The sequence below is a fragment of the Rhinopithecus bieti genome, unplaced genomic scaffold (assembly GCF_001698545.2).
Source record: "Rhinopithecus bieti isolate Rb0 unplaced genomic scaffold, ASM169854v2 scaffold_11380, whole genome shotgun sequence".
In the NCBI taxonomy this organism is placed as follows: Eukaryota; Metazoa; Chordata; class Mammalia; order Primates; family Cercopithecidae; genus Rhinopithecus; species Rhinopithecus bieti.
Window position 1 is genome coordinate 1,029,147 of NW_016807225.1, and position 27,887 is coordinate 1,057,033.

General features: G+C 51.1%; 1 protein-coding gene across 2 annotated transcripts in view; it reads right to left on the reverse strand.

Moving 5' to 3' along the window:
• The window catches only part of LTBP2 (latent transforming growth factor beta binding protein 2), a 118,854-nt gene that overhangs the window by 69,690 nt on the left and 21,277 nt on the right, over positions 1-27,887 (reverse strand). For both annotated transcript variants that reach the window (XM_017880500.1, XM_017880499.1), the window contains exon 3: positions 21,487-21,787. In XM_017880500.1, coding sequence (XP_017735989.1) covers positions 21,487-21,787 — 301 coding nt within the window. The remainder of the gene's footprint in view (positions 1-21,486; positions 21,788-27,887) is intronic.

A 27,887-nucleotide genomic window follows, 5' to 3' on the forward strand; every position in this document is an offset into this window, starting at 1 on the left:
TTTTTTTGAGATGATTGCCCAGGCTGGAGTTACCCATTTGGAGTTGTCTTGCTCTGTTGCCCAGGCTGGAGTGCAGTGATGCAGTCTCAGCTCACTGCAACCTCCGCCTCCTAGGTTCAAGCAATTCTTCTGCCTCAGCCTCCTGAGTAGCTGGGACTACAGGGGCTCGACACTATGACTGGCTTTTTTTTTTTTTTTTTTTGGTATTTTTAGTAGAGAAGGGGTTCACCATATTGGCCAGGCTGGTCTCGAACTCCTGACCTCATGATCCGCCCACCTCAGCCTCCCAAAGTGCTGGGATTACAGGTGTGAGCCACCAGGCCCGGCCAATTGGTGCTATAATTTAATGACACTTTCTCTGTGCCACGTTCTGTGCCAATAATTGGCACAGAACGTGGCAATAATGCCCATCACGTGCATCCTCTCACATAGGCCTCTCCATAACCCAAGAGTTAGATACTCATTATCCCCATTTTATCGTCAAGAAAACAGAAGCTATGGGGGTTCTATGCCTTGCAGAAGGTGGCTGAACTCCCACGTGCTGAGGCCAGGTTACCAAACCAAGTAACTTCACCCTAAATCTACCCACCATTAATCGTTTCTTTATCACCATTTTACAAATGAGGACATTGAGGCTTTGAGGGATTAAAGAATAGGTCTGTGCCCTTATGGTGGAGGTCTTGAAATATTGGGGGAGGTGTCTGGGCTGCACTGAGTGGGTGAAGGGGAGTGCCCTGAGATTTTGAAGCAGGGAAATGACCTGGTCCAAAGAACAGCTACACTTTTTCACTCATTCAAAGGGCAAGTACTGAGTGCCTGTTACAGGTCATGCACTGACCCCAGGGATGGCAAAGACTCCAACCGTGGGTGAAGTCTTTAGCACCCTAGCAAAAGTGAGGGGGCACAGGAGAAGCCACATGTTAGCCTCAAGTCACTCATGGTCTTCAGGCAGGCCTAGGACATGTTGGGATGGGCATTTTTAAACGATGATTATTGCGGTGAAAGACCACCCGGTAGAGAATGGACTAAAGAGAGGAGGGCTGGAGGCCAGCTGGAAAGCTTTGGCTGTGGTCTAGACTATCAGTGGCCAAGGAAAGAACCAAGAAGAAGGCATGGATGCAAGGGCTATTTCAGATATAGAGACAGATAATTCCCACCTATGGCTTGGACAAATGGGTGGAGGGAGTTCCAAGAGCCAAGATCTATCTCAACATGAGAAATCCAAGAAGTGAATGATGGCCTCAGTTTTGGATATAATGAGTGCTTGGTACCTCAAGATGGATCTCAAGATGGAAACACCCAGAAGGCAGAACTTGGGAGAGAGTTCTGGGGCTGTAGACACAGTTGGGGCTGGGAGGAGGTTGTAAGAGTAGAGGTGGTGGCTGTAGAGTTAAGAGGGAAGGATGATATTCGAGGAAAGCGGGCAGAACAAACTATGCTTCAGAGTGTCACTGCCTGACTGGGGTGTTAGCTCTGCCAACGTTTTCCAATTTAAAAGGGGAAAATGTATTAGTGAACAGAATGGTCTCAGTTCTAAGTCTTGCTCCCATAAATTCTTCTCCAACCTCTGGCGCCTGCTACCACTTGTCTGCTAGCACACGATTAAACAAACGAACAAGCCGTAAATTAATATTAACGGAAAAATGTGGCAACAGCTTATCATACTTCATCCCACAGTTTGCTATTTTCACGGACACATGTGTGTGCCTATAGCTGGGATTTTTGCTTTTTTTTCATACACAGACGATCGTCATAGTTTCTACTAATAAAACTGTTCCCAGCTCTAATCATGGAATTAAGTATATTGGTATTTCGTGGTATTCCTTATGACTTCCAGGTGTTCTGACACCTAAACAGTTTGAGAAATGTAAGAGGAAAGAGAGAACAAAGAAGGGCAGAGGGAACCCAGGGAACACCAACGCTTTAGGGGCAGACCGAGGGAGAGGCTCTGAAGGCATCTGGAGCAGCCAGAGGAGGAGGAAGGATTGAGGAGAAAGCTCCAAGAGAGGAAGGCGTTCCCAGAACTCTCTCTGCTGCCAGCCAAAGCGCAGAGGCTGCTCCTTCCTGCGGCTACAGGTGCAGCTCACTGCAGCTTAACATGTCCTGTGTTTCCCTGGTGGCTCGGTCTCCCCTGAGGATTTGGGTGCTGGCAAGGCAGGGGAAAGACCTTGCAGAGCTCTGCTCCTTTCTCCTCCTGGCTGGCCAGGCAGGCCCTTGGCTGCCAAACCCCCAGGGACCTAAGATAGCGAGACAAGTGGGGACAGCACGTTCAATAGGCCCAGTGCCTAGATGGGAATCTGTACCTTCCTGTTGCCTGGCACGCTGATAGAGCATCGTCAACATTCCCTGGTGCCTGTCCTAAAGGGTCGAGAGCCAGCCCTTTCCTTGGTGTCCCTGAGGTGTCTCAAGATCACTCCTGCTGCTGTGTCTGCTGGGCCCACCCACCCAACCTCTTTGCCCTCACCAGTCAGCTCCAGGCACCCCACTCACCCCACCTGGCTGCCATGAGTCACATCCCCACTGCTCTGAGGCTCTGGGCCTCTAGCTCTTCCTACAGCCACACCTAGGTCTGAAAGGACTGGATCCCCCAGCACATAGACTCCAGGGGATGCCCTGCCAGGCTGTGGATGGAGAGGAGGTAGAGCCCTGGGGGAGTCTCTCCTGCCCAGACTGCACCTTGCCCTGCTTCCCAGCCAGCTCAAGGGAACACAGCATTCCTGTTTCAGGCAGGGAGATGGAGGGAGGTGTGAGCTCTGCGTGTCCGGGGGAATGTCAGGGAGGGGCACCCAGCCCTTGCCTGCGGCCTGTCCCCCCGCTCAAGGGCAGCCCTGAAGTAGGTGCCAACTCAGTTTCTAAAGGGTCCAGAGACTCCTAGAGCCACATCCTGGCCCTCCACCCTCCAGCCCCTCATGTGTTGGTCCACTGTGAACCCTTTTCCATGGAGCAGCCAGCCTTTAGGCTGCCAAGCCCTGGCCCCTCGAGATCCTGTGTGGCCTTTGTTCCCTCCTGGCAGGGTAAGGGAGCCAGGCAAGAGAGCCAGAGCAGACTGCCTGGGCAATGGGCTCACCCCCCGGGCCACCTCAGGGACAGAGGTGGGGTGTGGGTGGCCCCGAGGGGTTCTCAGAGCTCCAGGAAATGCCCCTCATTTTCTCTCTAGCTTGCCCATGCGTCCAGCTGCTGGGGCAATAGCCCTCTTCTTCCCACCAGGAAAAAGAGCCCCTCTAAGTGCTTCCCTGCCTCCTTCTGGGCCCAGCTGGACCACCCAAAGGGTTGCAGCTCGGCAGGGGACACAGACCCCCAGGAGGGAAGGGACTGGGCCTTACCCTCTTCATATCTTCCATGGAGTCACAGCTCTGGGCACACAGCTGCTGCCCTGAAAATATTTGTCACACTCAACTTCAGACTTCTCCATGGCTTCTCCCAGTCCTCCTGCCTCACTGGAACCATCTCCCCAGCCCTAGCTGGGCCCCATTCCTCAGCCAGCCAGGGCCAGCAGGCAGTCTGAGGCCTTTGGCTCCAAGTTCCCTCGGGAAGGCTTGTCAGCAGACAGTGAACCTGGATTTCATGAATTCGTCATTCAACCACTGCCAAGGTGCACAGTCCCATCAGGCACTATGCAAAGGGCATCTTGCCCACCAAGAGCTTATCACCCAGACTGGGAGGCAGGAGGTAGGGAGAGGCCTAGCATACCTGGTGCTTTCGTACAAATCACAAGAGGCCTCTTTGGGCGGCCAGTTTACAGAAGTTGCCCTACTTCCTTCAGGCTGATGTAGCATGGTCCCGGTGCTGGGTGAGCAGAACACAGGCTAGATTTTGGCACCAGGGTTCATCTCCTGGCTGGCACCCTTGTGCAGGACACAGCAGGCACACTATATGCAGTAGCCCCGGGCCAAGCCCCTACACGTGATCATTTCATAACAATCCAAGAGCAGAGAAGGAGGAGATGGGCAGGAGCCACGAGTCTTATGGCCAGGTAAGCTGTCCAGCCAGCATGTTCCAGCACGGCCGTGGGGCTGGCACACTGGGGAAGGCTTTCCAGAGGGCGGGAGACATGAGCCAGAGGAAGGGGTGGGGAGCGCAGAGAGAGCCACAAGCATAAAGGGACATATTCAGGAATGTGCTGGCATGGTGTTTGGGGATAACCAGGCCTGTCTGATTAAAGAGAAATAGGAGGAGTCAAGGGTGAGAAGAATAATAGCCAAAGTTACATAGTGCTAATCACATGCCAGGCACTGTGCTAAGCACTTTATATCTATCAATTCAGTTAACCACCATTACAATTAGGAAGTAGGTATTATTATTATCCCCTTTTTCCAGATGAAGCATAAAGAAGCTAGGTAACTTACCTAAGGTCACATAGTCAATGACTAGGAATTAAACACAGGCATTCTGCAGATATTCTAGTTCTGGAGTCTATACCACAAACCTCTGCACCATATCGCTGCTTGAGTACTGTACTCCGGGACTGAGTATAGAAGTCCAACAGTCTGGGCCTCATCCTATGAACCTCACGCATGAAAAGGAAGCCTTGAAAAAAGTGTTTTCACCAGAAAGTAACAAGGTTAAAATGGTCATCAAAACTCCCCTGGAGGCCCCCTACCTACCCCTATTACCTACACTGCCCAGGGATGCTCCCCTCCCTGTCTCCTAGAGCACTAGCAAAAGCCTTCCCAAGGGCTGGGTGTGCTTTAGCTGCTTGAGCATGTCCAACCGCTGGATGTGAGCTCTTAGAGGCAAGGCATGGGTCCAAGTCATCTAGTACTCCTTGTGCCTGGAATGAAGATAGAGATTGAGGGAAAGAGAGAAGGAGAGAAGGAGAGAAGGAAGGAAGGAAGGCCAGCTGAGTCTGAACAAAATCCTTGTCAGTTGCTTGACTCAGAGAATATCCCTCTCTTGAGCATCCTTTCTTCCAACTGGCCTGAAAAAGTCATCCAGGACACACATAGAATGAATGGAAGAACAATTAATAGGGAGTATGAGATTCACACAGGAGAAGGTTATTTATTCCTGACTTATTCCTTGGAATGTGTTATGGGATCTAATTGCAGGAGACCCCCTCTTAGCACAGGTTCCTTGGGTGGGCAGACACCGGGAATGTCGAACCGAAGAACTAAAGTTTTGTACAGATGTACTGCTGGAGTTCAGATCAAGGCCTGGTTCTCCCCTGGCTATTAGAACAGGGCATCTGCTCATGCCAAAAGGGGGTTACTCCTCCCAGGTCCAACGACAGAAGCCAGCTGTGCTGAGGGGCAGAGATCAGACTGTGATGAGATTTGTCCACTGGTGTCTCCTCCTTTGGGTATCTGTTGGGGGTCAGAGTCCTCCCCACACAATCTGCCTTGATGAAATAATTGCTATACTTACTAAACACGGTCTGAGCACTAGGCACCAAACACACATGACCTTATAAAGGTCCCCTAACGAGAACCTAAGACATAGGTGTCTCTGCCCCATTATTACCTATGAGAAATTTGCGGCATGGAGGAGGAAGGTAGCTGGCCCAGTCTCATGTATCTCATGGATGGCAAAACCCACAATCCTAAAGCTCAGGACTGCCAGGCTCTAAAGATCATCTCACCCCTCCCATCACTGCAGCCAAAATCCCTCCACAAACTGCCATGGTGATACTGCATGATCTACAAAGAAGTGTATGAAAACCAGAAGTGGCTGGAGAGCTGCCGCCGTGAAAAGGGAGTGAAAATGCAAGGCAGGGCCTAAGGACCTGGCAAGTGCTACAGGAGATTGGAGGAGGGGCTGGAGGAAGGGGAGGAGAGACATCTAGACTGAGGGGATTGAGCTAGGACCCTTTCCCAAAGCCACAGCAAACCTGGTATACAGACATCTCGCCACCACTAACTTGGCAATGAGATGCTCACCTCCCAAACCCTTGAGTTCCCAGCTCATGGCCTTCGGGACCCTTCTACCCTCCATGATGCACCCCCACACATGCACATGCACAAGCTTAGCAGGTCTGGCTTATTTAACAGCAAACACAGGCCTGACTCCAGATGTGTTTACCCCACTCGTGGGCCTGCCCCCACAAGCCCATTGTAGACTAAGGCAGCTGGGGACCTGGGTCAAAGATAGACTTTCAGGAGCTGGCCGAAGTCCCAGCCTGCCCTTTCTGCCCTCACAGGGGCTGGAAATTTACCCCGGGGCCATAAACAAAAGGAGATTTCTACGGGAACTAGGGCCCCAACCTGGGAAGCTTTCATTCAGCAATCTAGCAGTCCAAACCTGTCAACCTATGATGTGCCAGACCTCTGCTAAGAAATTTTATTTTTTTATTTACTTGTAGATTAGTGCACAGGGAGCCTGGTAACCTGCCCGGGGTCATCTCCAGCAGGGAAGTGCTGGGCCAGGGTATGCAGGCTGAACTCTGTCTGCTTCTGGGGGTAAGATTCCCTTCCCCACCCTGCTGCTCACCCTTGGCTGTGACCAGAAACCTCGCCAGGTCTGGAAACACCTTCAAGTGCTCTGGGCAAACTCGCAAAGTTTCTGATGACCACTGCTGCGTTTCCGAAAGGCTCAGATAACCCCCGAGGCGGGGGACAAGTAAGAGTAGGTGTTGACTGGGTACAGTGGCTCATGCCTGTAATCCCAGCACTTTGGGAGGCCGAGGTGGGCAGACCACTTGAGGTCAGGAGTTCAATACCAGCCTGGCCAACATAGCGAAACCTCGTCTCTACTAAAAATACAAAAATTAGCTGGGCATCATGGTACGCGCCTGTAATTCCAGTTACTTGGGAGGCTGAGGCGGGAGAATTGTTTGAAGCTGGGAGGCAGAGGTTGCAGTGAGCCGAGGTCATGCCATGGCACTCCAACCTGGATGACAGAGCAAGACTCCATCCCCCTCCCTGCCAAAAGAGTGGTGTCATGTACAGAGGACCAAAAAGGTGCCAGATGCACTTATGTGGATTAGTCAATCCTTCTGACAATTCCATAAGGTAGTGATGATAATCCCCAGCCTATAGATGAGAACACTGAGGCACACAAGATTAAATCACTCGCTCTAGGCTGCACAGCTAAGTGGTGGAGCTGAGATTCAAACCCAGGTTTATTTAAGACATAAATTATCTCACAATTCTGCCCTCATGAGCTACTGCACTTTGCGGAGCCTCTGACCTTGCCCCAAGAACATTAAAAAAGAAAGAAATGTGGAATTAATGTTCTCCCCTGGAAGGGCGTGGCCTGGCTGGGGTCTTGGGAGGATACCGCCAGCCCCCTGCAGATGCAGACTCCCTGACACGGCCTCTGCTGCGGGCACTCGCGGGTGGACATGTCACATCGTGGGCAGGGCTGAGGCTCCAGGAGGAAAATGCAGTGTAGGCGACATCTGGAAGCAGAAATGTGGTAGCTCCAGAAGTTTTCATCTGTAATCTTTGTTTTGCAAGGAATGGGGATTTTTTTTCTCTTCAAAAAGTACTCCACTTCCTTTTAGACCTTTCACAAATATTTTTTTAGGAGAAATAAGGAGAAAAAAAACCCCACAGAATGCCCGTTGCAGCTACTCACTTCCACCATGAATCACAGACACAAAACCACAGCTATGTGGCTAGCAAAGGAACTATGTGTTTTCACATTTCATTATTGGGAATCATTTAGCAATCTTCCCTGTGTCATCTGCAGACAGATAGACACAGACAGACAGACACACCCCTCTGGGTCCCAAGCAGCCTTGTACAACACAGTCATCAGATGACTTTGCAGTGAATCCATTTTCCCCTTCTAATCCTTTTCTGGGAAATTATCCTGCCAGGTTTAAATCTTCCCCTTCAGCCCTTCTGCAGAGGTGGGGTGTGTGTGTGTAAGAGCATGAGAGTGTGTGTTTGTGTGAGTGTGCATGAGAGTGTGTGTGTGTGCATGCGTCATGACAGGGGGAGGAGGAGGAGTGCGGAGACACTGATTCAGTTAATTTCACAAGTGGAAACAAGTGTATGTTTCAGAGTCCCTCCTTTTTTGAACTGTGATCATACTTTGCTAAAGTTATTTTCACCTGGGAAGCTCACAGTGCCTTTTCTGACAGTGGCAAATTAATTAACTGACGGCAGATTTAAAGATGGAGTAACTGGAAAAACTACTGGACCCATAAATCAGAAACTTCCTTTATATCCTGGACAAGAGGTGAAACCTGATACATAATTGAAAATCTTGAGCTCAAAAGGAGAATTCACGGAGCCTGAAAATATCTCCATTATGACTTTTGAGGCATGTTCTCTCCACAGCTTCCACCCACGCCCCACCACACACGCACATATACACACACACACACACCCAGAAGGTGACCCTCCCTGAGCGAGCAGCCAGTTCTGTAAAAAAGCAGCTGGATGGGGCAAACCTTCCCTGGACCATCTGAAAAACAGCTTTGCCAGTCTTTCCTCTCTTTTCTTGCTTCATTGCTCCCAGCCTCTTCCTTTCAAACAAAAATCCTACAGGATTTAAGTCGGCTAGATGCTATGAGCATAGCTACAAGCTTGAAATGTTTATTCTCACTACTTTTTAAAGTCCTGGGCTGGAAACTGCATACATTAGCATTTTAATGAGGCTGAATGCTGCTCCAGGCTCTCACCGACTTCTGTAGTTTTCTGAAAAGACACTGGATACCTTGCCTAACCCAGTACTCTGCAGTTTCCAAGCCAAGCTGGATGTTACCGCACTTGCCTATGCTCACATGCCCTGGAGACTGGTTCGCACAGTGACTATAATCACAAGTTCTGAAGTTGAGCAGAGCTAGGCTGGAATCGCCCTTACCCTCAGTGTCCTCACTGCAAAGTAGGAGTCATGGGAATACCCACCTCACAGGGTCACGGCAAGGACTGGCAAATGTGCTGAAGATCTTCCACTCGCCCCTGGATTCCTCTCTATCCCACTCTGGGTCCTGGGAGGTTCCTTTGCCCTCTGCCTTCTGGTCCAGTTCAGTCAGTGGGGAACTCCGGCAGGAGGTCAGAGGGCAGGAGAAGGGTGAGTGGAGGTGCAGATCCTCCCAACTCCCTCGTGACAGGTACTGCAGGTGAGCAGTGGCTGCATTCCTACACCAAAGGCCACAGCCCTGTCCACGGCCCTCTTCTATAGCCTGAGCTACCCTGGGTTCTTATGACTGCTGGTCCCTTGCCCCTTTAGGCCTGGAGGGTAAGGGCTTGCCTACGTAGCTACCCTGGGATACTCCATCACTCTTTCTTGTTTTCTCTCGACCCTGCCGGTGCTTTTGTAAATACATCGAGCATGCCATCTCTTTCCTGCTGGAGCTCTAACTGACCCAGACAAGAAAAAGTATTTGCTATCGAGTACTGAGCTCTTACCTACTGACCTGGCACTTTATCCACTTTCCCTTGTGTTATTCTGATCACAGCCTTGCACAGCCAGTGTTGGTATCATCAGCCTTTCACACTGAGACTCCAGGAAGTGAAAGAACACACTTGATAGCACGGCTGGGGAGTAACCGAGTCAAGTGGAACCGGGGTCTGTCTGACTCATGGCCCATGCTCTTAGCCACTGTGCTGAGCTGTCCCCAGTATTAAATTAGGTGGTGCCCGTAAACTGCCAGCTTATTCAATAAGGCTCCATCAATGGTGGGTTAGAACAATAACCATACATACAATCGAAAACACCCACAGTCCTAAATGTTACTCTAGCATAACCCTAACCCAACCCTGACCACAACCCTAAGATTAAAACCGCACCCTAATGCTGCACTACTAAAGTTATTCTTCTAATCTTACCCTAACCACTACCGTACTGCTAAATAGAATGTCACCCTAACCACAACCTTAGTGCTAGTCAATCTTAACCCAAACTTCCACCATGGTAATTAATTCTAAGCACACCACTAAGGCCATGATGAGCTCTGGGGACCCTCTGCACCCCTCTGCTCCTGGGTGCTGGTCCCTGTGCTATGCCATTTATACTCCACTATTTGGACACAACACAATTGACCAAAAGACATTTGTGCCACATCCATGTCCTGCATGTCACTGAGCTGGTGACTCTAAAGTGGGGACAGCAAGGAGGAAAAGAAAAGGGTAGGAATCTAGCACAATGCCTGAAACATAACAAGGTGCACTAAATCCTACTGATGATGAAGATGGTGATGATGAAGATGATGATGATGAACTGGAAGAGGCAGCTTTTCCCATCACCGAGCTGCAGGCTCTGGGAGGACAGAAGGTGAATAGCTCATATCTCAGAGATTTGTTAAGGGCTGGACCTGGGGCTAGGCGGGAAGGAGTCCTCTCCTGAAACCAAACCCAGGATGCAGTCCATATAATCCTCAGCTCTGGGAGAATACTAAAAAAGGGAGTCATTAGGTTGTCATCAGAGAGTTTGAGATTTTCTTGGGCCAGATGTCTGCCTTCAGGCTCAAATGGGAGAAGGGGGCAGGTAGGAGGAAGTGTGTAGAAAGCAGACACCATTTCCCTTGAATCTGCCCAGTGCCCTATGAAGGAAGAGGGAGGGGCCTCCTCCCCTGAGCACTCAGAGGCCTGAGCTGGGCATCCTCACCAACCCAGAGATGTCTGCTCTACACCCAGCATGAGAAAAGGAAGAGGTTACTGGCTTTACCACTCAGAATAAGGAAGGCACACTGGCCCCCACCTTCCTCACAACCTCTCCTGGGACTTTTAGGCTCTGGATCAAAGCATAGCAAGACCGTGTGCCCTGGGCTACATCCGCCCGGAACCAGTGTCTTTTTATCATGAAATAGAAATGTAGCCAGCCATGGCCTGCTCAGGGCCTAACCTCCATGGGTCTCAGGTATTTGTGTGGGTTGGAGAGATGCATGTTAACACTACAAAGCCCCAGAGATCCATCCCCCTTTCAGGGGAACCTGGAAGGGACCTCAACAGTCAAACCCAGCTGGAAAGGACTGCCTTGAAGCAACACGCTTTGTAAGGGAAATAGGAGACATCTCTCTCCTTCCCAGAAAGAAGCCAGGTCTAGTATCACCACATACAGCTGCACAGGCTGTGCACTGCACAACTCTTGGGTTACCTGTCACAGAGACTGTAATGTGAAGGACAACCCCTGGTGTTATGTCCAACAGCTGAAAGGTCCAATGCAGAACAGCAGGCCTCCCTCCTCTGCCTGGCTGGAACACAGTGCTTCAGACCCATCTGGCCACTCCAAGTAGTCTCTGCTGGGCAGGGATGCACTGGGGCTGGCAGAGGTTGAGTACCAAGGGACCCTCCACAAACCTTAGTGTGGCCCATCCACATTTCTAGAACTTACCCTCTGCAACAGCAGGGAGACGGGGCGTGGGTGGTGAAGGAAGTTCTTGGCTGAGACAAAGGTCTCTTCCCACTCTCCTCAAAAAGCACAAGCAGGGCTTCCGCACCCTCAGACTTGGGAAAATAAAATCTCTTCCATTGGATCTAGCTGGAGGCCTACAGTGAGCATTCCTTTCTTCCTAGCCCCTCCGAGCCCTCTTTCTTCCCAACCCACAGTCCCAGCAAAGGAGAGTCCTGGGGGCTCTTCTAAGGCCCAAGAGATGGAAGAAACCAGGAGAAGACTCCTTTACAGCTACCCACAACCCCCTGTCCAGACTCTCAGCACTCCTGAGGGTCTGTCAAGCCCACTCTCGCTGCCCTCGGGGGAGAGGCATTGCCCTCAGTTTGCCTGGCTTCAGACTCCCAGGGCCAAGGGGCACAGGGTGAGGAAGGACCACCCGTTGGGAGGGCTGGGAGAGCCCCTCCATGTCAGTGACATGCTAGGGGATGGTCTGAGCATCAGATCAGAAGGAAATGGCCCTGAGACCATCTCTTTGCTCTAGGAAGCAACAGAAGATGCATTAGGACAGGGATGTCCATTCAGTGGATATTTAGTTAGTGAGGGCCTACTATATGCTGGACACCATTCTAGGAGCTTGAGATGTGTCCGTAAACAAAACAAAGATCTCTGCCCTTGAGGAACACAATAACTGGGAAAAATGGATTGTATACAAATGTACTAAATAAGTAAATTATATGCTATGTTAGAAAGTGGAAAATAGAAAGTACTGTGGAAATAAAAAGTGAGCCAGATGATAGGACTCTCAAGTTGAGAGCTGAAAATATTAAATGTTGGAAAAATGGGAGACATCTCCCTCTTGGAAAGAAGCCAGGTCTGGGGTCACCACATGCAGCTGCACAGGCTGTCCACTGTACAACTCTTGGGGTACCTGTCACAGAGAGTATGATACGATGGAAGGACATCCCCTGTTGTCGTGTTAAGCTGGACATAACAGGGGTATCCTTCCCTAAGCTTAAAATTAAAAGATTTCCTTTAAAATATTTCCTCAAGGGCCTCATTGAGGAGCTTCTTCCTAAAAGTGGCTTCTGTACATGTTACCGGGCATGAGCAAAGGCCCCAGCCCAGTGTCAGGACAGCTAAGAAGTAATAACAAGCATTTGCGAGGCATGTTACAACCCACAAAGGAATCTTTCCCACACGCCTTAGTTAATTTTCACAACATCCCAGTGAGGGGAGAATTAACCCTCTCGCTTTACAGATACGGGGACATTAATGCCTAGTGATGCTAAGTGGCTTGCTCAAGGTCACAAGGCCAGTTAGTAACTAAGAGACCAAAATTGGGTTTACTGATTCCGAGTCTATTCAAAATAGTTTTCAAGGTCCTAAGTGTTGGGGGAATTCCAGAAAAACCCAAGGAGCAATTTTGGGAATCAGAGTTAAACGAACAGGTCAGGGAAAAGAAAGAGAAAAGGCTAAAAAAAAAAAAAAAAAAAAAAGAAAGAGAGAGAAGGGCTCAACCCTCGGAGGCCACCAAAAATTTGTAGGGTTGAGTTAACCCCGCAGAGAAACAGCACTCAGTGGCCATGAGGAAGTGGGTGACACAGCACAGAAGATGCAGGCTGCTCAGCCCTCTGCAAGCTTGCCAAGGCGTCAGGGACAGCGAAGGTCTGCCCTGGTAAGAGGCTCACATGTTCTTGTCACAACCTTGGAAACAGGCAAAGGGGAGAATGAGCACATTTCACCATCAGGGATGGAAAATGGCCAGGCTGGCCGGAGTCCTAGACCATTAGTTTTTTGTTTTTGTTTTTTTTTTTCTTGAAACAGAGTCTCACTCTGTTGCCCATGCTGGAGTACAGTGGCGTGATCTCAGCTCACTGCAACCTCTACCTCCTAGGTTCAAGTCATTCTCCTGCCTCAGCCTCCCAAGTAGCTGGGATTACAGATGTGCACCATCAAGCCCAGCTACTTTTTGTATCTTTAGTAGAAACGGGGTTTCCATGTTGGTCAGGCTGGTCTTGCACTCTTGACCTCCAGTGATCCGCCTGCCTCAGCCTCCCAAAGTGCTGGGATTCCAGGCATGAGCCACCGCGCCTGGCCGACCATTAGCTCTTGAGCTTAGAGGAGATCCATGCTAGACCTCTGATTTACAAATGCGGGAACAAGCCCAGGAAGGGCAGACAATTTTCCCAAGGTCTCCGAGCACCCATTGGTCTCCTGGCATGTCCCAGCTGAATCAGAGAACCACCTTGGGTCCAAGGGTCTTGAATGAGAAGGAAAAAAGACAAACGGGGCCGCGTAGCCCAAAGGAACAAGCAGAAGGCCTGCAACAGCACACAGAAGCCCAGAGGGGAGGGTGGCAGCAGTGGGAGGGGCTGGAGCAGGAGTCAGGCTCAGAAGGCCAGGGCAGGCCTTTGGGCCGGCCCACAACCTAGTGGCCAACCTGCATCCTGCCTCAGTTTCCCCAGCTATAAGCCCAGACGGTGGGGTGCAGAAAAACTCATCCTGGCAAATGAGGTGTTCCACACTGATTTTTCATAAGCACATGGAGTAGGCAGGTAGGCCAAGAGATTTCAGGTTTATTGGACTGACTGTGTGGCAGACATCCGGCGAATCATGCTACATTATTTCAGTAAATTCTCCCAACCATCCTAGGAGATGGGCATTCATTTTCCCACGTCAAGGTCAAAGGAATTGAGTTTCAGGGAAGTAAAGGAGCTTGCAAAGTTTGTGAGGGCATCAGGATTTACATTCTGCCTAACGCCAAATTTAACCCCCCTGCCCCGGGCTCCCCTGACACACACACTGGGCCACCAGGCACCCTCCTCATGTCCCCTCCTCCAGCCACCAGACTCTAATCCTCAGGCAATCCAGCACTGCCCCAGCCAGGAACCAGTCTGCACTCCCCCATCACAGTGCCACACGGCCTCCTTCCTGCCAGCCAAGCCTGAACCTGCCTCTAGGTTCATGAGACCCTAGTTCATGAGATGGGTCATCAGGAGGCCCATCCACAGCAGCCCTGCAGGGAGCCTTGTTCTGTGTCCTCCCTGACCCCCAGCCCTTTGCTGCTGGCACTGGGGGAAGGGGACATAATTTACAAGCTGCCACACTGAGGTCCCCATGCTGGGTGTCTGTTCCCAGCCACCCTGTTCCCAGCACCTAGGTTTTGTGTGTGTGTGTGTGTGTGTGTGTGTGTGTGTGTGTTGAGACAGAGTTTCGTTCTTGTTGCCCAGGCTGGAGTGCAATATTGTGATCTTGGCTCACTGCAACCTCCGCCTCCCGGGTTCAAGCGATTCTCCTGCCTCAGCCTCCCAAGTAGCTGGGATTACAGGCGCCCACCACCACACCTGGCTACTTTTTTGTATTTTTAGTAGAGACGGGGTTTCACCATGTTGGCCAGGCTGGTCTCAAACTCCTGATCTCAGGTGATCCACCCACCTCTGCCTCCCAAAGCACTAGGATTATAGGCGTGAGCCACTGCACCCGGCCCTAGCACCTAGTTTCTGATTCTGCCTCATCACAGGGAAAACCTCTTGCCATTCTGTCAACCAGGGGGTGCTACCTTCCCTGCACCTTTGCCCCCAGGAAGGGATGCCTGGGTCTCCCCAGAAGTGGCTCTGGGGCAGCAATCTTTGGATAGTTCCCTCCATTCCCTCAGACTTAGAGAGACCACCCACTTGGAAGCAGAGTCCCTGTGCTCCCAACAGGAAAGTTAGTCAAGGTCTTGGGTGGAGGTGGGCAGCACTGCCACGGTAAACCTGGGCTCACTCTCAGCAGCAGTAGGTTAAAGATCATGCCAAAAAGTGCCAACAGGGCCCCTGTGAAGCTGTGCAGGCTGAGGCAAGGCGGGGTTCTGCTCTGAGGTAGGGAGCCTCTGCCTGGGTGACCAACCCACATGCAGGTACATGCTGCCACACGTGCCCAGCAGTCCTGGCACTCACCACCTGAGGTTGGACCTCCAACAAGAGCTGCCCTGGTGCTCTGGCCCTTCCCTGTCTCCCCACAGACAAAAACTCAGAGAGATTAGTGCAGGCAGAGGACAGGTGCTGGAGATACCAGGCTGGGAAAGGGTAGGGACAGGCTCCCTCCCCTCTATGAGCCTCTCCTCACCAACAGAATGGCAACACTGGCCACCTGTTGCAGGGAGTTGTGAGATGTAAAATAAAATGGGTGTAGACAGCCAATTGTAGGCATTAAGTAAAATGGGTGTAGACAGCCAATTGTAGACGTAAAGCAAAATGGGTGTAGACAGTCAATTGTAGACGTAAAACCAAATGAGTGTAGACAGCTAATTGACTCAACCCTACTCTGGGCATGTATTTACTCAACACTACAATGGGCTAAGTCATGCTCCAGGTGCTGGAGAGATATCAACCAAGAAAAGAGAGAAAAATCCCTGTCCTCCCACATCTGACACTTTCTTGGGGTAAGAAGAATAATAATTAAAATAAATAGGTAAAATACCAAAGACATTAGTGTTGCCGAGAAAAATAGCCAGGTGGGAGGTGGGGAGGGTGTGGAGGGCATGATTTTAGATGTGGTGGACAGAGAGGGCTCCACCACAAAGGAAAGGGGAGAGGCAGCCTCAGGAGTGTAGGGGGAAGAGTGTTTTGATGAGGGTTGAATTGTGTACCCGCGGAAAGACGTGAGTCCTAACCCCGGACCTATGAATGCGACCTTATTTGGAAATAGAGTCTTTGTAGATGTAATTAGTTAGGTTTAGATGAGGTCACACTGGATTAGGGAGGACCCTAAATCCAATGACTGCACCCTTATGAGAAGAAGACAACACAGAGACACACAGACACACACAAGGAAGAAGGCCACGTGATGACTGAGGCAGGGTCAAGGTCTTGCAGCTACAAGCCAAGGAAGGCCAAGGATTGCACCAGATATGCTAGCAGAGAGGCGTAGAACCTTCTCCCTCAGAGTCTCAGAGGGAACCAATCCTGCCACCTTGATTTTTGGATTTCCAGCTCCTGAGCTGTAAGAGCATAAATTTCTGCTGTTTTAAATGACTCAGTTTGTTATGGAAGCCTTAGAAAACTAACACAGGGGCCAGGTGCAGTGGCTCACGCCTGTAATCCCAGCACTTAGGCCAAGCCAGGAGGATCGCTTGAACCCAGGAGTTAGAGACCAGACTGGGCAACATGGTGAAACCACATCTATAAAAAAATACAAAAATTAGCCGGGTGTGGCAGTACACACCTGTAGTCTCAGCTATTTGGGAGGCTGAGATGGGAGGATCGCTTGAGCCCAGGAGGTCGAGGTTGCAGTGAGCTGTGACACTGCACTCTAGCCTGGGTGACAGCGTGAGACCCTGTCTCAAAAAAAAAAAAAAAAAAAAAAAAATATTCCAGAGCTCCAGGGAGCGGGATAGCAAGTGCCAAGACCCTGAGGTGGGAGCATCTCCAGCATGTTTGAGGAAGATACAGTCAGCTGGCAGAGCAGAAGCAAGATGAACACGGGCTGTGAGTGGTGAGGGTGGACAGTGGGGATGTCAGAAAGACTTTGGGGCCAGATCATGTAGGGCCACCCTTGTGGCAAGCCCTTGATAAGAGGGAGCTCTTCCACTTTGGACAAGGGTCCCGGTTGGAATGTGCTGTAGTGAGTGGGTGTGGTTGGCCCCCATGATCTCCGTCCCTGGGGTTACACCTTTGAATATGTTATGTTAAATGGCAAAAGGAAATTAGGGTTACCAATGGAATTAAGGTTGCCACTCAGTTGACCTTAAAATAGAGAGATGGTACTGGATTACCTGGTGGGCCCAGGGTCATGATATGGGCCCCTAAAAGTGGAAGAGGGAGGCAAGGGAGTGAGTCATGGAGAGAGACAGCCAAAGAGGCAGGCAGAGGGGAGACCCAAACACAGAGTCCACCTGCTGCTGCTGGCTTTGAAGATGGAGGAAGGTGGCCTCAAGCCAAGGAATGAGGGCAGCTCCTCATATGGCCCTCGAGTGACAGCCAGCAAGGAAATGGGGCCTCAGTCCTACAACTGCAAGGAACTGAATTCTGCAGATAACCTGAATGAGCAAGAAAACTGAGCCCCCTTAGAGCCCCAGGAGCCTGCTGACACCTTGATTTCAGCCTGGTGAGACCCATTTCAGATGTGTGACTTCTACAGCTGTAGAGAAATAAATGTGTGTTGTTTGAACCTGCTAATTTTGTGATCGTGTGTCATGGCAGCCGTAGAAAATGAACACAGTGGATAAAGAGGTGGGGTGTGCAGAGAGAGGGAGATCCAGAGGAGAGGGAGCGACCAGGCAGGAGCAGCCTGCTGGTAGCCACTATCATGGGGTCACAGCTCCCCAGACACACCCCAGCCACCCCACTCAGGGCTCAGCACTGCCCTTTAGGCCCCTTGTTGCCCATGTTGTGACCAAGCCTGCTTAGGCTTTTTTTTTTTTCTTTTTTTTTGAGACAGTTTCACTCTTGTCACCCTGGCTGGAGTGCAATGGTGCGATCTCAGCTCACTGCAACCTCCACCTCCTAGGTTCAAGTGATTCTCCTCGAGCCTGTGTAGGATGTCTCCAGGGCTCAGCCTCTAGGTCCTCAGGTCTGGACAAGGAGCAAACCCAGCGGAGGTCCCTCCCATTCTTGACACCTCCCCTTAACCTCCTCTCCCCTAGGGCTGGTGACAATGGTCCTGGTGGAATGACTGTATCCCAAGCCAGCCAAAGCCATTACTGGACCTGCTGACCTCTGAGGCTGAGTCTGGACTCTGATTTCTTCCCATAACAGGTCTACACCTGTTCTGTGTACATGCATACACACACACACACGCACGCACACACACACACACACACTCCAGTTTCCTCTGCTCTTTGCCATCTCCTCCCATCCAACCAAGTCCTCACAGCAAAGAGATCCTGCCCATTGACAGCTATCATGTATTGAACACTGACTCATATCAGGCACCATGCTAAATTTTCTACTCACATGGTCTCATTTAATCTCTCCTGTCATCCTATCAGGTGGACACTATTGGCTCAGAGAGGTTAGGATGAGTGCCTATTGACACACAGCTGGTGAGTGGTAAACCCAGAATTAGAACACACCAAAGCCTGGGCTCTAACCCTCATTACTCAAAATATGGTCCAGTAGCATCAGCATCCCGTGGGACCACATTAGAGTTGCTTACCCCAGACCTGCCGAATCAGAACCTGCATGTTGACAAGTTCCCAGGTGATTCACCTACTGGTTTCATTTTGAGAAGCGCTGGTCTAAACCACTGCTTTCCAAAGCCTGCTGGTTGTAGGTTCTGGTAACCAGCCCTCTCCCCATCTCTTAAGGCCCTTCCCAGCGCCTGGCTTTTGCTCTCCAGGTGAGGCAGGCACTCTGCCCAGCCTTGGGAAAGAAGCCAGGACGTGAGGCTCAAGGGAGTCTCCAGGCCCCTCCAGCCAGCCCAGACAACAGCTGGACAGCATCAGTCCACGTCTGGCCCTTTGTAGGGCACCCTGCTGCTGCCTGAGACACTCCTGGCCTCTCCCTCTGGTCTTCCTCTCTCGGTCTCTGCCTGCCCTCCTAAAGGGGGCCTCTGGCCATCACCAATTCCTGCAGTGTTCCCCTCCCCAGACATTTGCCTCCCCAACTCCTAGAATGCCCCCTGCATCATGTCACCACCTCTATCTGGACACACAGGGCCTGTCCAAGTTGCTATCAGGAGAGAGGCCAGCGACTGCTTGGGAAACCTGGCCAAGGTCACAGGAAATGTCTGACACCACCAGGCAAGCAGGATTTGGCCTCCTAAAGCAAAACACAGCTGGGCCAGCAGCTGGGCCAATAGCAAGGCGCTCCCAGATTTCATGGCATTGAGGCCCCAGGGCACAGAGAGACTAGGCTGGCTTGGAGGCTGCAGCTCATTAAGAACATCACAGTAGCCCCTGGCCAGGGAGCCTGTGAAAATCAAAGAGGACAGCCCTGCTTGTGGGCCAGAGACCTCACCCAGGACCTCTGCCCTCCACTGCCCGTCACACACAGGAAACCTTCACTGGGGGATGGAAGGCTCACATCGCCCATCCACCTGGCCTCGCAGCCTCCCCTCTCCCCATCACCTAGCCTCATTCATTTATCCATTTAACTTACACTGATTGAGCACAGAAGTGTGCCAGGCATGGTGTTAGGTACCAGGGACACATTGGTGAATGAGCAGGACACAGTCCCTATGAGTTCCCAGGTAGCTCCCGGTCCAGTGAGCAAATGGACAGACCATCTGAAGGCAGGGTGAAAAGTGCTGCGCTAGGGAAAGATGGAACACCCACCGTGGGAACTGGCAGGGGCCTCACCTCCTCCTGCCCTCTGAGCAACACATGGGGTGGTGCCCTTGGCTGCAGGTACGGGCTGAGGGTCCAGTGCCAAGTGGGACCTTTTGTTAGGCTAACTCTGTAGTTTGAACCCAGTGTCAGAGCAAATATGGACCGAGCAGTTTTGATGGGCCAGGCACTGTGGGAGGAGCTGTAGAGAAATCCAAAGCACAGGCCACTGGGTCTACAAGCGGCTGCAGGTGCAGGGCACAGATGCACAGGATGTGTGCCAGAGAGTAAGTGCTGCGGGGGCCAGAGAGCCTAGTGAATGTGATTCACCTTGAAGAATGGGGAGGAGTCAGATGGGCAGGAAGAGGTGATGTGGGACTTCATATGACTCCGACTCAAGAGTGTGAGAGACAGAGTGACGTGCCCAGCAACCCCTGCTCCCAGCACACACCCTGCCCAGCAATCGCGGCTCCCAGGACACACCCTGCCCAGCAACCCCCGCTCCCAGCACACACCCTCATGGGATCAGTGCATCATAAATAAATGAATCCCACAAGCCAACAGAGATGGGCGAAGCTCCGCTAGAAGGACTCTGTGCCCACCCTGGCCCTGGCTGGCCCTTGAGCTGGCACCTCTAGCATTCCTCCAGGTGCCTTACACCAGGCTTACCACCTGGGACCCTCAGCCGGGACTGATCAGAACAAGGCACCCGCACTGCCCACCTGCTCACGGCCAATCCCAGGCCCTCACTGTTATCCACCTGGGGCCTCTTAGCTCTGCTCCTTGTTTCTGCCGCAGCACCTTTGGGCCTTGGCTGCAGGGTTTGGCTCTTTTGCTCTTGACCTTGGAGTTCCCTAGGCCCTTGACCTGAGTCCATCCTTTTTTTTCTTCCTGCTCCTAGCTGCCCTTGGAAAACATCTACTTGGGTGCCCAGGGCCCTGGAACCCAGCTCACCAAGAGCCTGGTCTGCCTGACCTCACCTGCTCTCAGAGTCCCTGGACACCCTTAACCTCCTTTCTTTGCTCCTCCTGCAACTCAGCCACTCTCTCCAGACCTTTCCTGCTGGAACCTAACCTCAAGGTCAGCCTCCTCTCCCTGGTTCTTCTGGGCTCTGAAAAGGCAAATCCTCCTTCCCTTTAGTTCAGCAAGGCAGGGTTGCAACATTTCAGAAAGAACTTCTTAAGTAGGAAGCGAATGGAAAAACTAACCTGAAAAACTAAAAGGAAAACACAGTCCCCTAGAAATGGACTCGTTTATAAAGTTCAGATTTCCTGTCCTGAGCTAGAAAAAGTCTAGCCAGATTGGCTGGCAAGCAGGCCAGGGAATCCTGCCCATGAACACTCTCCTTGTTCACTTTCCTTTCTACTCCCTTCTCCCACATGCTTCTTCTTCTCCCCTCTAAGGAGAGAGGCTGAAGCTGGGTGCTGAGGAAACTGAAGGGGCTTCTTCTGGCAGACGAGTCCTTCCTACATCACAGGCACCACAGGCAGAGGAGGAGGAGGTCGGGATGGGGTGTGGGAGAACGTGTATAAAGAACTTTCATGTGTGCCAGGCACTGTTCTAAGCACTTCCTTCATGTTGACTAATTTAATCTTTATGACAATTCATAACACAGGTATTAGCATTGTCCCACCTTACTGATGCAGAATCCGAGGCACAGAGAGGTAAGTGACTTACCTGGGGTTGCCCACCTGGGAAATGGCAAAGCCAGGCTGTGAACCAAGAGGCCGTGGTCCCAGGTACATGCCCTCCTCAGCTTTATTTCAGGCACTCGAGGGCAAAGACTTCGCTTCCCTCCTCTTTCCACCCCAGCCTGGCAAAACCCAAGTCAGCCCCAACACCTACTCTCCTGCTCATATCTCTGGCCATGCCAGGGAAAGCCAAGGAGGGTGCGGAGGAGGGAAGGGAAGACTGTGGTCTTCTCCACCAGCCTTCACCAAATGGTCCAAAGGAAGAAGACCCTCCAGAAAGAGACTGAGCTCCAGACCCCGAGCCCCATGGAGAAGGCGACTTACCCAGCTGGCGGCGACTGTGGTACGGGTGGCGATTGTGGTACGGGCGGCGATTGTGGTACGGACGGCAACTGTGGTGCTGGCGGCTGTGCTCTGGCCAAGGTGCCACCTCCGGCCGCACTGCTCCTGCGCAGGTTGGGTGAACGCTCGGCCCAGCGTCGAGGTGCCACCCTGGAGTTATGGGGGTCAAACTCCTCGTCGGGAATGACCTCCTCGCAGCGGGCTCCACGGAAACCGGAGCGGCAGACGCAGAGCTGAGGGCGGCTGCAGGAGCCCCGGTTCTGGCACGGCGGCTGGCACACGGCTGAGGACACAGGGAGAGAGGTGACAGCAGTGGCCATGGGGCGCTGAGACCACAGCTGCCCACTCCCTCCTGTCAGAAGTACCCTCCTGAGTGCTGCCAACCCCATCGCTCAAGCAGGAAGCCACTCTCCTGGCCTCAGAGGGCTCCCTGACCCATGTCTCTCCCACCTCCATCCACAGACCCCCAGGACGTGTTCACCTCTGATCTTTGGACAACCAAAGACTGTGTGGCCAGCTGCAGAGTGGCTCACACCATCACGTCCCACAGAGCACCCTGAAGAGGAAGTGCACTGCCTGACACTGTGTCTATACTGAAATGTTCACTCCCACCAGACTGGAAGTCCCCTGAGGACAGACAGTGGCCCTAGAACTTAGAATAAGGACTGCCACAGAGTAGATTCTCAGTAAATATGGAGCAAATGAATGAATGAATCAGTCTCTTTTGTGGGAAAGGGCCCAACACTGGCCTGAAATTCAAGCGGTTTGAGTTGCTGGGATTTTCCTGTCACTCATGAGCTGTGTGGTCTTGAATTCACTGAGCCTCTATTTGCTCGTAAATCACGGGAGGGGTGAACTAAGGAGGTTAGAGGACTCTATGCGTCCTTCAAAGGCATATTCAGCTTGACAGTCTGTCCTCTCCTTCCCGTTGTTCTCCATCTCCTTAGCAAGGCAGAACTCCCGACTGCGCCAGAGAAAGCATGGTGGCCAGAACACAGCTGCCGGCATCACAGCCACTGCCGGCCAGGTAAGTCCCCTCCTCTGTGGGGCCTCCGTTCAGGGCTCAGGCTGTCTCTGGATTCTGCCCCCTGGGCTGTGGGTCCAGCCAGGGGCAAGGTGGAGCTGAAACCAGGCCCTTCTCCCAGTTAACTCTGTGCAGCATTAGCCACCAGCTCCCCAGGCTGACTCCTCTCTTCACTATCCTTCAGCCCCTTGCAAATTCCAGAGTCACATCCAGTGATTACTGGCCAAGGGAATATCCCATGCAGAGGCACACACTGGGATACGGAGTCCTGCCCCTCCCCCACCAGGACTTCCACTGGGGAACATGTGTGAGCCCAGGAAGCATGGTCTGGCTCACACTGCACCCTCGAAACCCAATGCCTCATTCATTCATTCATTCATTCATTCAACAAATAGCTGCTGAGCCCTAGTGAGTGCCAGGCACTGGGACAAAGTTCTTGTCTGCCTGGGGCTTGTGGTAGAGTAAAGGACACCAACAGGAAGCAAGAAAACAATAGCATGATGTGGCCTCAGGCAGTTTCAAGGGCTGTGAAGACAATTAACCCGGGTGATGCAGGGGTTCAGGCCCAACCAGGAGACTCAGATGGGGCGGCCAGGACACCTCTCTGAAGAGAGAGATGGGAGCGTGCAAAGGAAGTGAACCCCCGAAGACCCAGGCAGTCTCCCAGGCAGAGGGCGAGGCGAAGACCGGGCTCTGGAGGCTGGAAGGAACGTGGCGTACTCGAGGAGCCGCCAGAGACCCAGGGAGACCAGGGTCTGCTGGCGGAGGGGGCATAGGCAAGGTCAGTGAGGAAGAGGAGGCAGATACACAGACCTTGTCATCTCAGGAATCCTAAGTGCAACTGTGAAACTACCAGGCATGGCTCCCAGACCAGATGCCTGGGTTTTGTGAGTTGAACTCTCCTTCCTGAGAAGAGCACCAGAATCCAAACTGGGGGCTGGCCAGGATAAACGTCTCCAAAATTCCACCTGGCCCATGTCACAGAGACCTTCAGTGGTTCCCTGGTGTCTTCAGGATTCAAGTCCATAGATGAGCATTGAAGACCCTCCTGGTCTCATCCCCTCTAACATTCCTCTAAGCCAACCTGCTCCAGTCGAGCTGGCCTGCTGGCTGTGGCCCCAGGTAGCCTCTGCTCTGTCTTCTCTCTGTCTTTGCATGTGCTATGTCCTCTCTTCTTTCCTACTTGCTCTCCATTTACCTGGCTCCTACTGTTCCCTCAAGACCCACTTCCCCATGCTGGACACCCACCTCTCAGCAGCTGCTCCCTCCTTTGATTAACAGGAAAAATACTTGTGTTCGCCATTCACTGGGCATGTCCCGCATAGTGCCATTAGTTTTTGTTGTTGTTATTGTTTTGTTTTTTGGTTTTGGTTTTTGGTTTTGAGACGGAGTTTCGCTCTTGTTGCCCAGGCTGGCACGCAATGGCGCCATCTCAGCTCACTGCAACCTCCACCTCCCGGGTTCAGGATGATTCTCCTGTCTCAGCCTCCGCCCAGGCCAAGTAGCTGGTTTTAAGGCCAGTTGCGCCGACCAATCAGCTGTACTGGATGTCCGCTAATTGTATTTTTTTAGTAGAGACGGGGTTTCTCCATGTTGGTCAGTGTTGGTCTCAAACTCCCAACCCAGGGTGATCTGCCTGCCTTGGCCTCCCAAAGTGCTGGGATTACAGGCATGAGCCACCACGCGAGGCCGCTGCCATTAGCTTTTTTTATGCACGTGTCTCAATTTCCTGACTCATACAGTCACCTCCTTGAAGTGTAGTGACTATCTCTTACACCTCGTTGTATCTTTAGCTCCTAACATATGCCTAACAATAACACCATTATTATTATTTTTATTATGGTGGCTACCCTCTGATGAGTGCTGACAATAGCCCTGGCACCGTGCTCTGCATACACGCTCTCACTGAAGCCTCTCAACAATCCTGTGACTATGATTCCCATTTTACAGATAATGCTGCTGAAGCTCAGAGAGGTTAAGAGACTTGCCTGAGGTCACCCAGCTAGTTAATAGTGGAGCCAGGATTCAAATCCAGTTCTGTGTGACTGAGAAGCCCAGGCTCTTTCCACCCCACTGACTCCCAGAAGGGTGGGCATGGTTCTTCCTCTTCCTCTCTACTATCTCTGAGCCTTGGCCCAGAGCTGATAAGGAAACAAAGGGGATCTGTTGGCTTCAAGTCAGCCACCAAATGCACCCTTGGGAATTCTGCCCTGAGAAACTGCACATCCCAATTGGCTCTGACAGTGGAGACCCCAGGACCCCAAACCCTTCCAAAGCCCACACAGAATTTTTAAATAATGATGGAGGACATATGTCAGCTCATGGGTTTATCCAGGGAGCATTCGTAGAGCACTCACTGGGTATGAAGCTTGTGATACTGTTTCTAGCACACTGTCTGACATGGAAAGGAGAACACACAGGTTATAGGACAAGTGCTATGCCAGCTGGACCCTCTAACCCAGGCTGAGGCAGGGAGTAGGGAAAGTCAGGGAAGGCTTCTTGGAGGAAGTGATGCTGACCAGAGACACAAAGGATGAAAAATTGGACATTGTGCACCAAGGGCACTCAAGACCAGCCTATCAGCAGAGAGTGTGGGAAATAACCGGTTTTAATGGCATTCCAACCACAAGTTGGGCTGGGAGGCCAGAGCATTTTTCCTCGTGCCCAGGCACCACTTCCCAGCAGGCTCCAGGCCTCTAGGTAGAACCATGTCAGAATTGCAACCCAGAGCACTTCCCCAAACACAAACTGCCACCATGGCAGGATTTTGGCCTGGCCACCCCTCTATCTGCCCAAGCACACTTAGTCTTCACCTAACCACCTGCCAGGCCCCTGTCACCACCACCACTGGAAACATGGTCAGCTGGGGCCAGCCCAGCAGCCACATCAGTGCTAGTGAACACAGAGGAAGCAGACGTGCCCAGGGCAGGTCTTGGCCTTGGGGATTTTTTAGGGAGGGAATAGAATGGGAAGGCCTGAGTGATTTCCGACATAGACCCACACCTCTCTGCCACAGAGACCCAAAGGCTGGCATGGGTGAGAGGAAGGTCATGCAGCTTCCACCTCTGAGTGTGTAGTCCATGCCCCGAGGATGGCCTTGGGAAAACAGTCTAGCTTCCATCCTTCCCCTCCGGAGCCCTGAGAACAGCCCATCCTTCACATTAACAGTCAGATCCTTCATATAAATGGCCAACAAATATACGAAAAAATGTTCAACATCACTCATCATCAGGGAAACGCAAATTAAAACCACAGTGAGATACCACCTTATCCCAGCCAGAATGGCCATTACTAAAAAGTCACAAAACAATTGATGTTGGCACAGACATGGGGAAAAGGGAACACTTATACACTGCTGGTGAGAATGTAAATTAGTGCCGCCCCTATGGAAAACAGTATGGAGATTTCTCAAAGAACCAAATAGGTCAACTATTCAATCCAGCAATCCCACTACTGAGTAAAGACGAAGAAGTCATACTATCAAAAAGACACCTGCAGGTGTATGTTTACTGCAGCACAATTCACGATTGCAAAGATATGGTCCCACCTAAAGTGCCCACCAACCAATGAGTGACTAAAGAAAATGTGGTGAAACCCTGTCTCTACTGAAAATACAAAAAATTAACCAGGCGTGGTGGCGGGCGCCTGTAATCCCAGCTACTCAGGAGGCCGAGGCAGAGAATCACCTGAACCCAGGAGTGAGGCAAGATTGTGCTACTGCACTCCAGCCTGGGCGACAGAGTGAGACTCCACCTCAAAATAAATAAATAAATAAATAAATAAATAAATAAATAAATGAAAATGTGATATATATTCACCATGGAATATTACTCAGCCATTGAAAAAAATGAAATAATGTATTTTTGCCCCAACTTGGATGGAGCTGGAGGCCATTATTCTAAGTGAAGTAGCTCAGGAATGGAAAACCAAATACATGTCATCATTTACAAGTGGGAGCTAAGCTATGGGTATGAAAAGGCATACAGAGTGATATAATGGACTTTGGAGACTCAGAAGGGAAAGAGTGGGAAGGGGTGTGGAATTAAAAACTACATATTGGGTAAAATGTACACTACTCAGGTGATGGGTGCACTAAAATCTTAGACGTCACCACTAAACAATTTATCCATGTAACCAAAAACCATTTGTTCTCCAAACGCTATTGAAATATATATATATATATCTTTCACTGTCTAGAAATCCAAGACCCCAAACCCTGTGAGCCAAGCCCCTGTGGCTCGCCACGACTCACTTAGCTCTGGTTCTGCCTTGCTTGCTAATAATACATTCCGAAAACATTTAGTGAGCACCTTATCTTGATCAGACTGGGTGCCGAGGGCAGAAAGGTGAACAAGACTGGGCCCTGCATAGGGGGAAGCCCTGGCCAGTGGGGGTTCCCACACTCCTAGAATCCATTTTCCAAGCAGGGAATTAGGTCCTCAGTGAGGGTTAGGGCTGGCAAACTTTGGTTGGTACAAAGAACAAACAGCTCATGGGAAATGAGTGGTTAGGGGGGAACTGTGAAAATGGCATTTAATATACAATAGCCTAGTAAATCAAGTTCTAAAAGGCTTCCAAACCAGCCAGACGTGTTGGTGGGAAAAACCCCCTCAGGAAGGTAACCCTTCTGAATTAACCATGTAGGATGCTGTGCAGAGGACCAATCTGCTGAGGTACAGCCTCCAACAAGTTTCAGGTTTTTGGAGGTTTAGAACCAGCTCTCGCCGGCTTCACTCGCATCCTCTCTTGTTTTCACAAGTCTCAGCAAGATGCTGACCTGGCTTTCTCACGGAAATGTAAGCATTGTGTTTTGAGCTGAGTGTTTGCGTTACGGGACTGGAGTATGTAGACTCCTGTCCTCTCTCTCCACTCCCCCGAAAGTCACCCCTATAATGGTCCATGATGGTGGCTTCCAGTGCCTGTCTATGAATGGGACTGTTCTGACAGTTTTTACTGGTCTGCCATAAAGTCAGGAAAAGAAACCCTTTCCTGGGTTGTTTCTTTTTCATAGGCTGTATTTTCCCATCTAAAGAGTGTCTTTTGCGATGATGTCTTTTCTACATTTTGGAGTTAAAATGTTCTTTTAATTAAAGGTGATGGCAAGTGGTAATTAGCTTTGTTTTTTGTTTTTTTCCTAATGGCTTCACTTGGAAAAATGAAAAGCTGGCCACTGTATGTTGGTACTTAAGGTATTTTTGGAAACATTACTGATGCATGAAGTCCAGTGACCCTTTGGGAGGGAGGGGCAATCGTGGTCATGTGTCCTTTTGTTTAAAGGAGGCTGAAGTGAAACATTCCTGTTCCAAATAAGCACGATTTCAAAACTTAAATATCCAAAAAGAAATCAGCCATCTCAGAA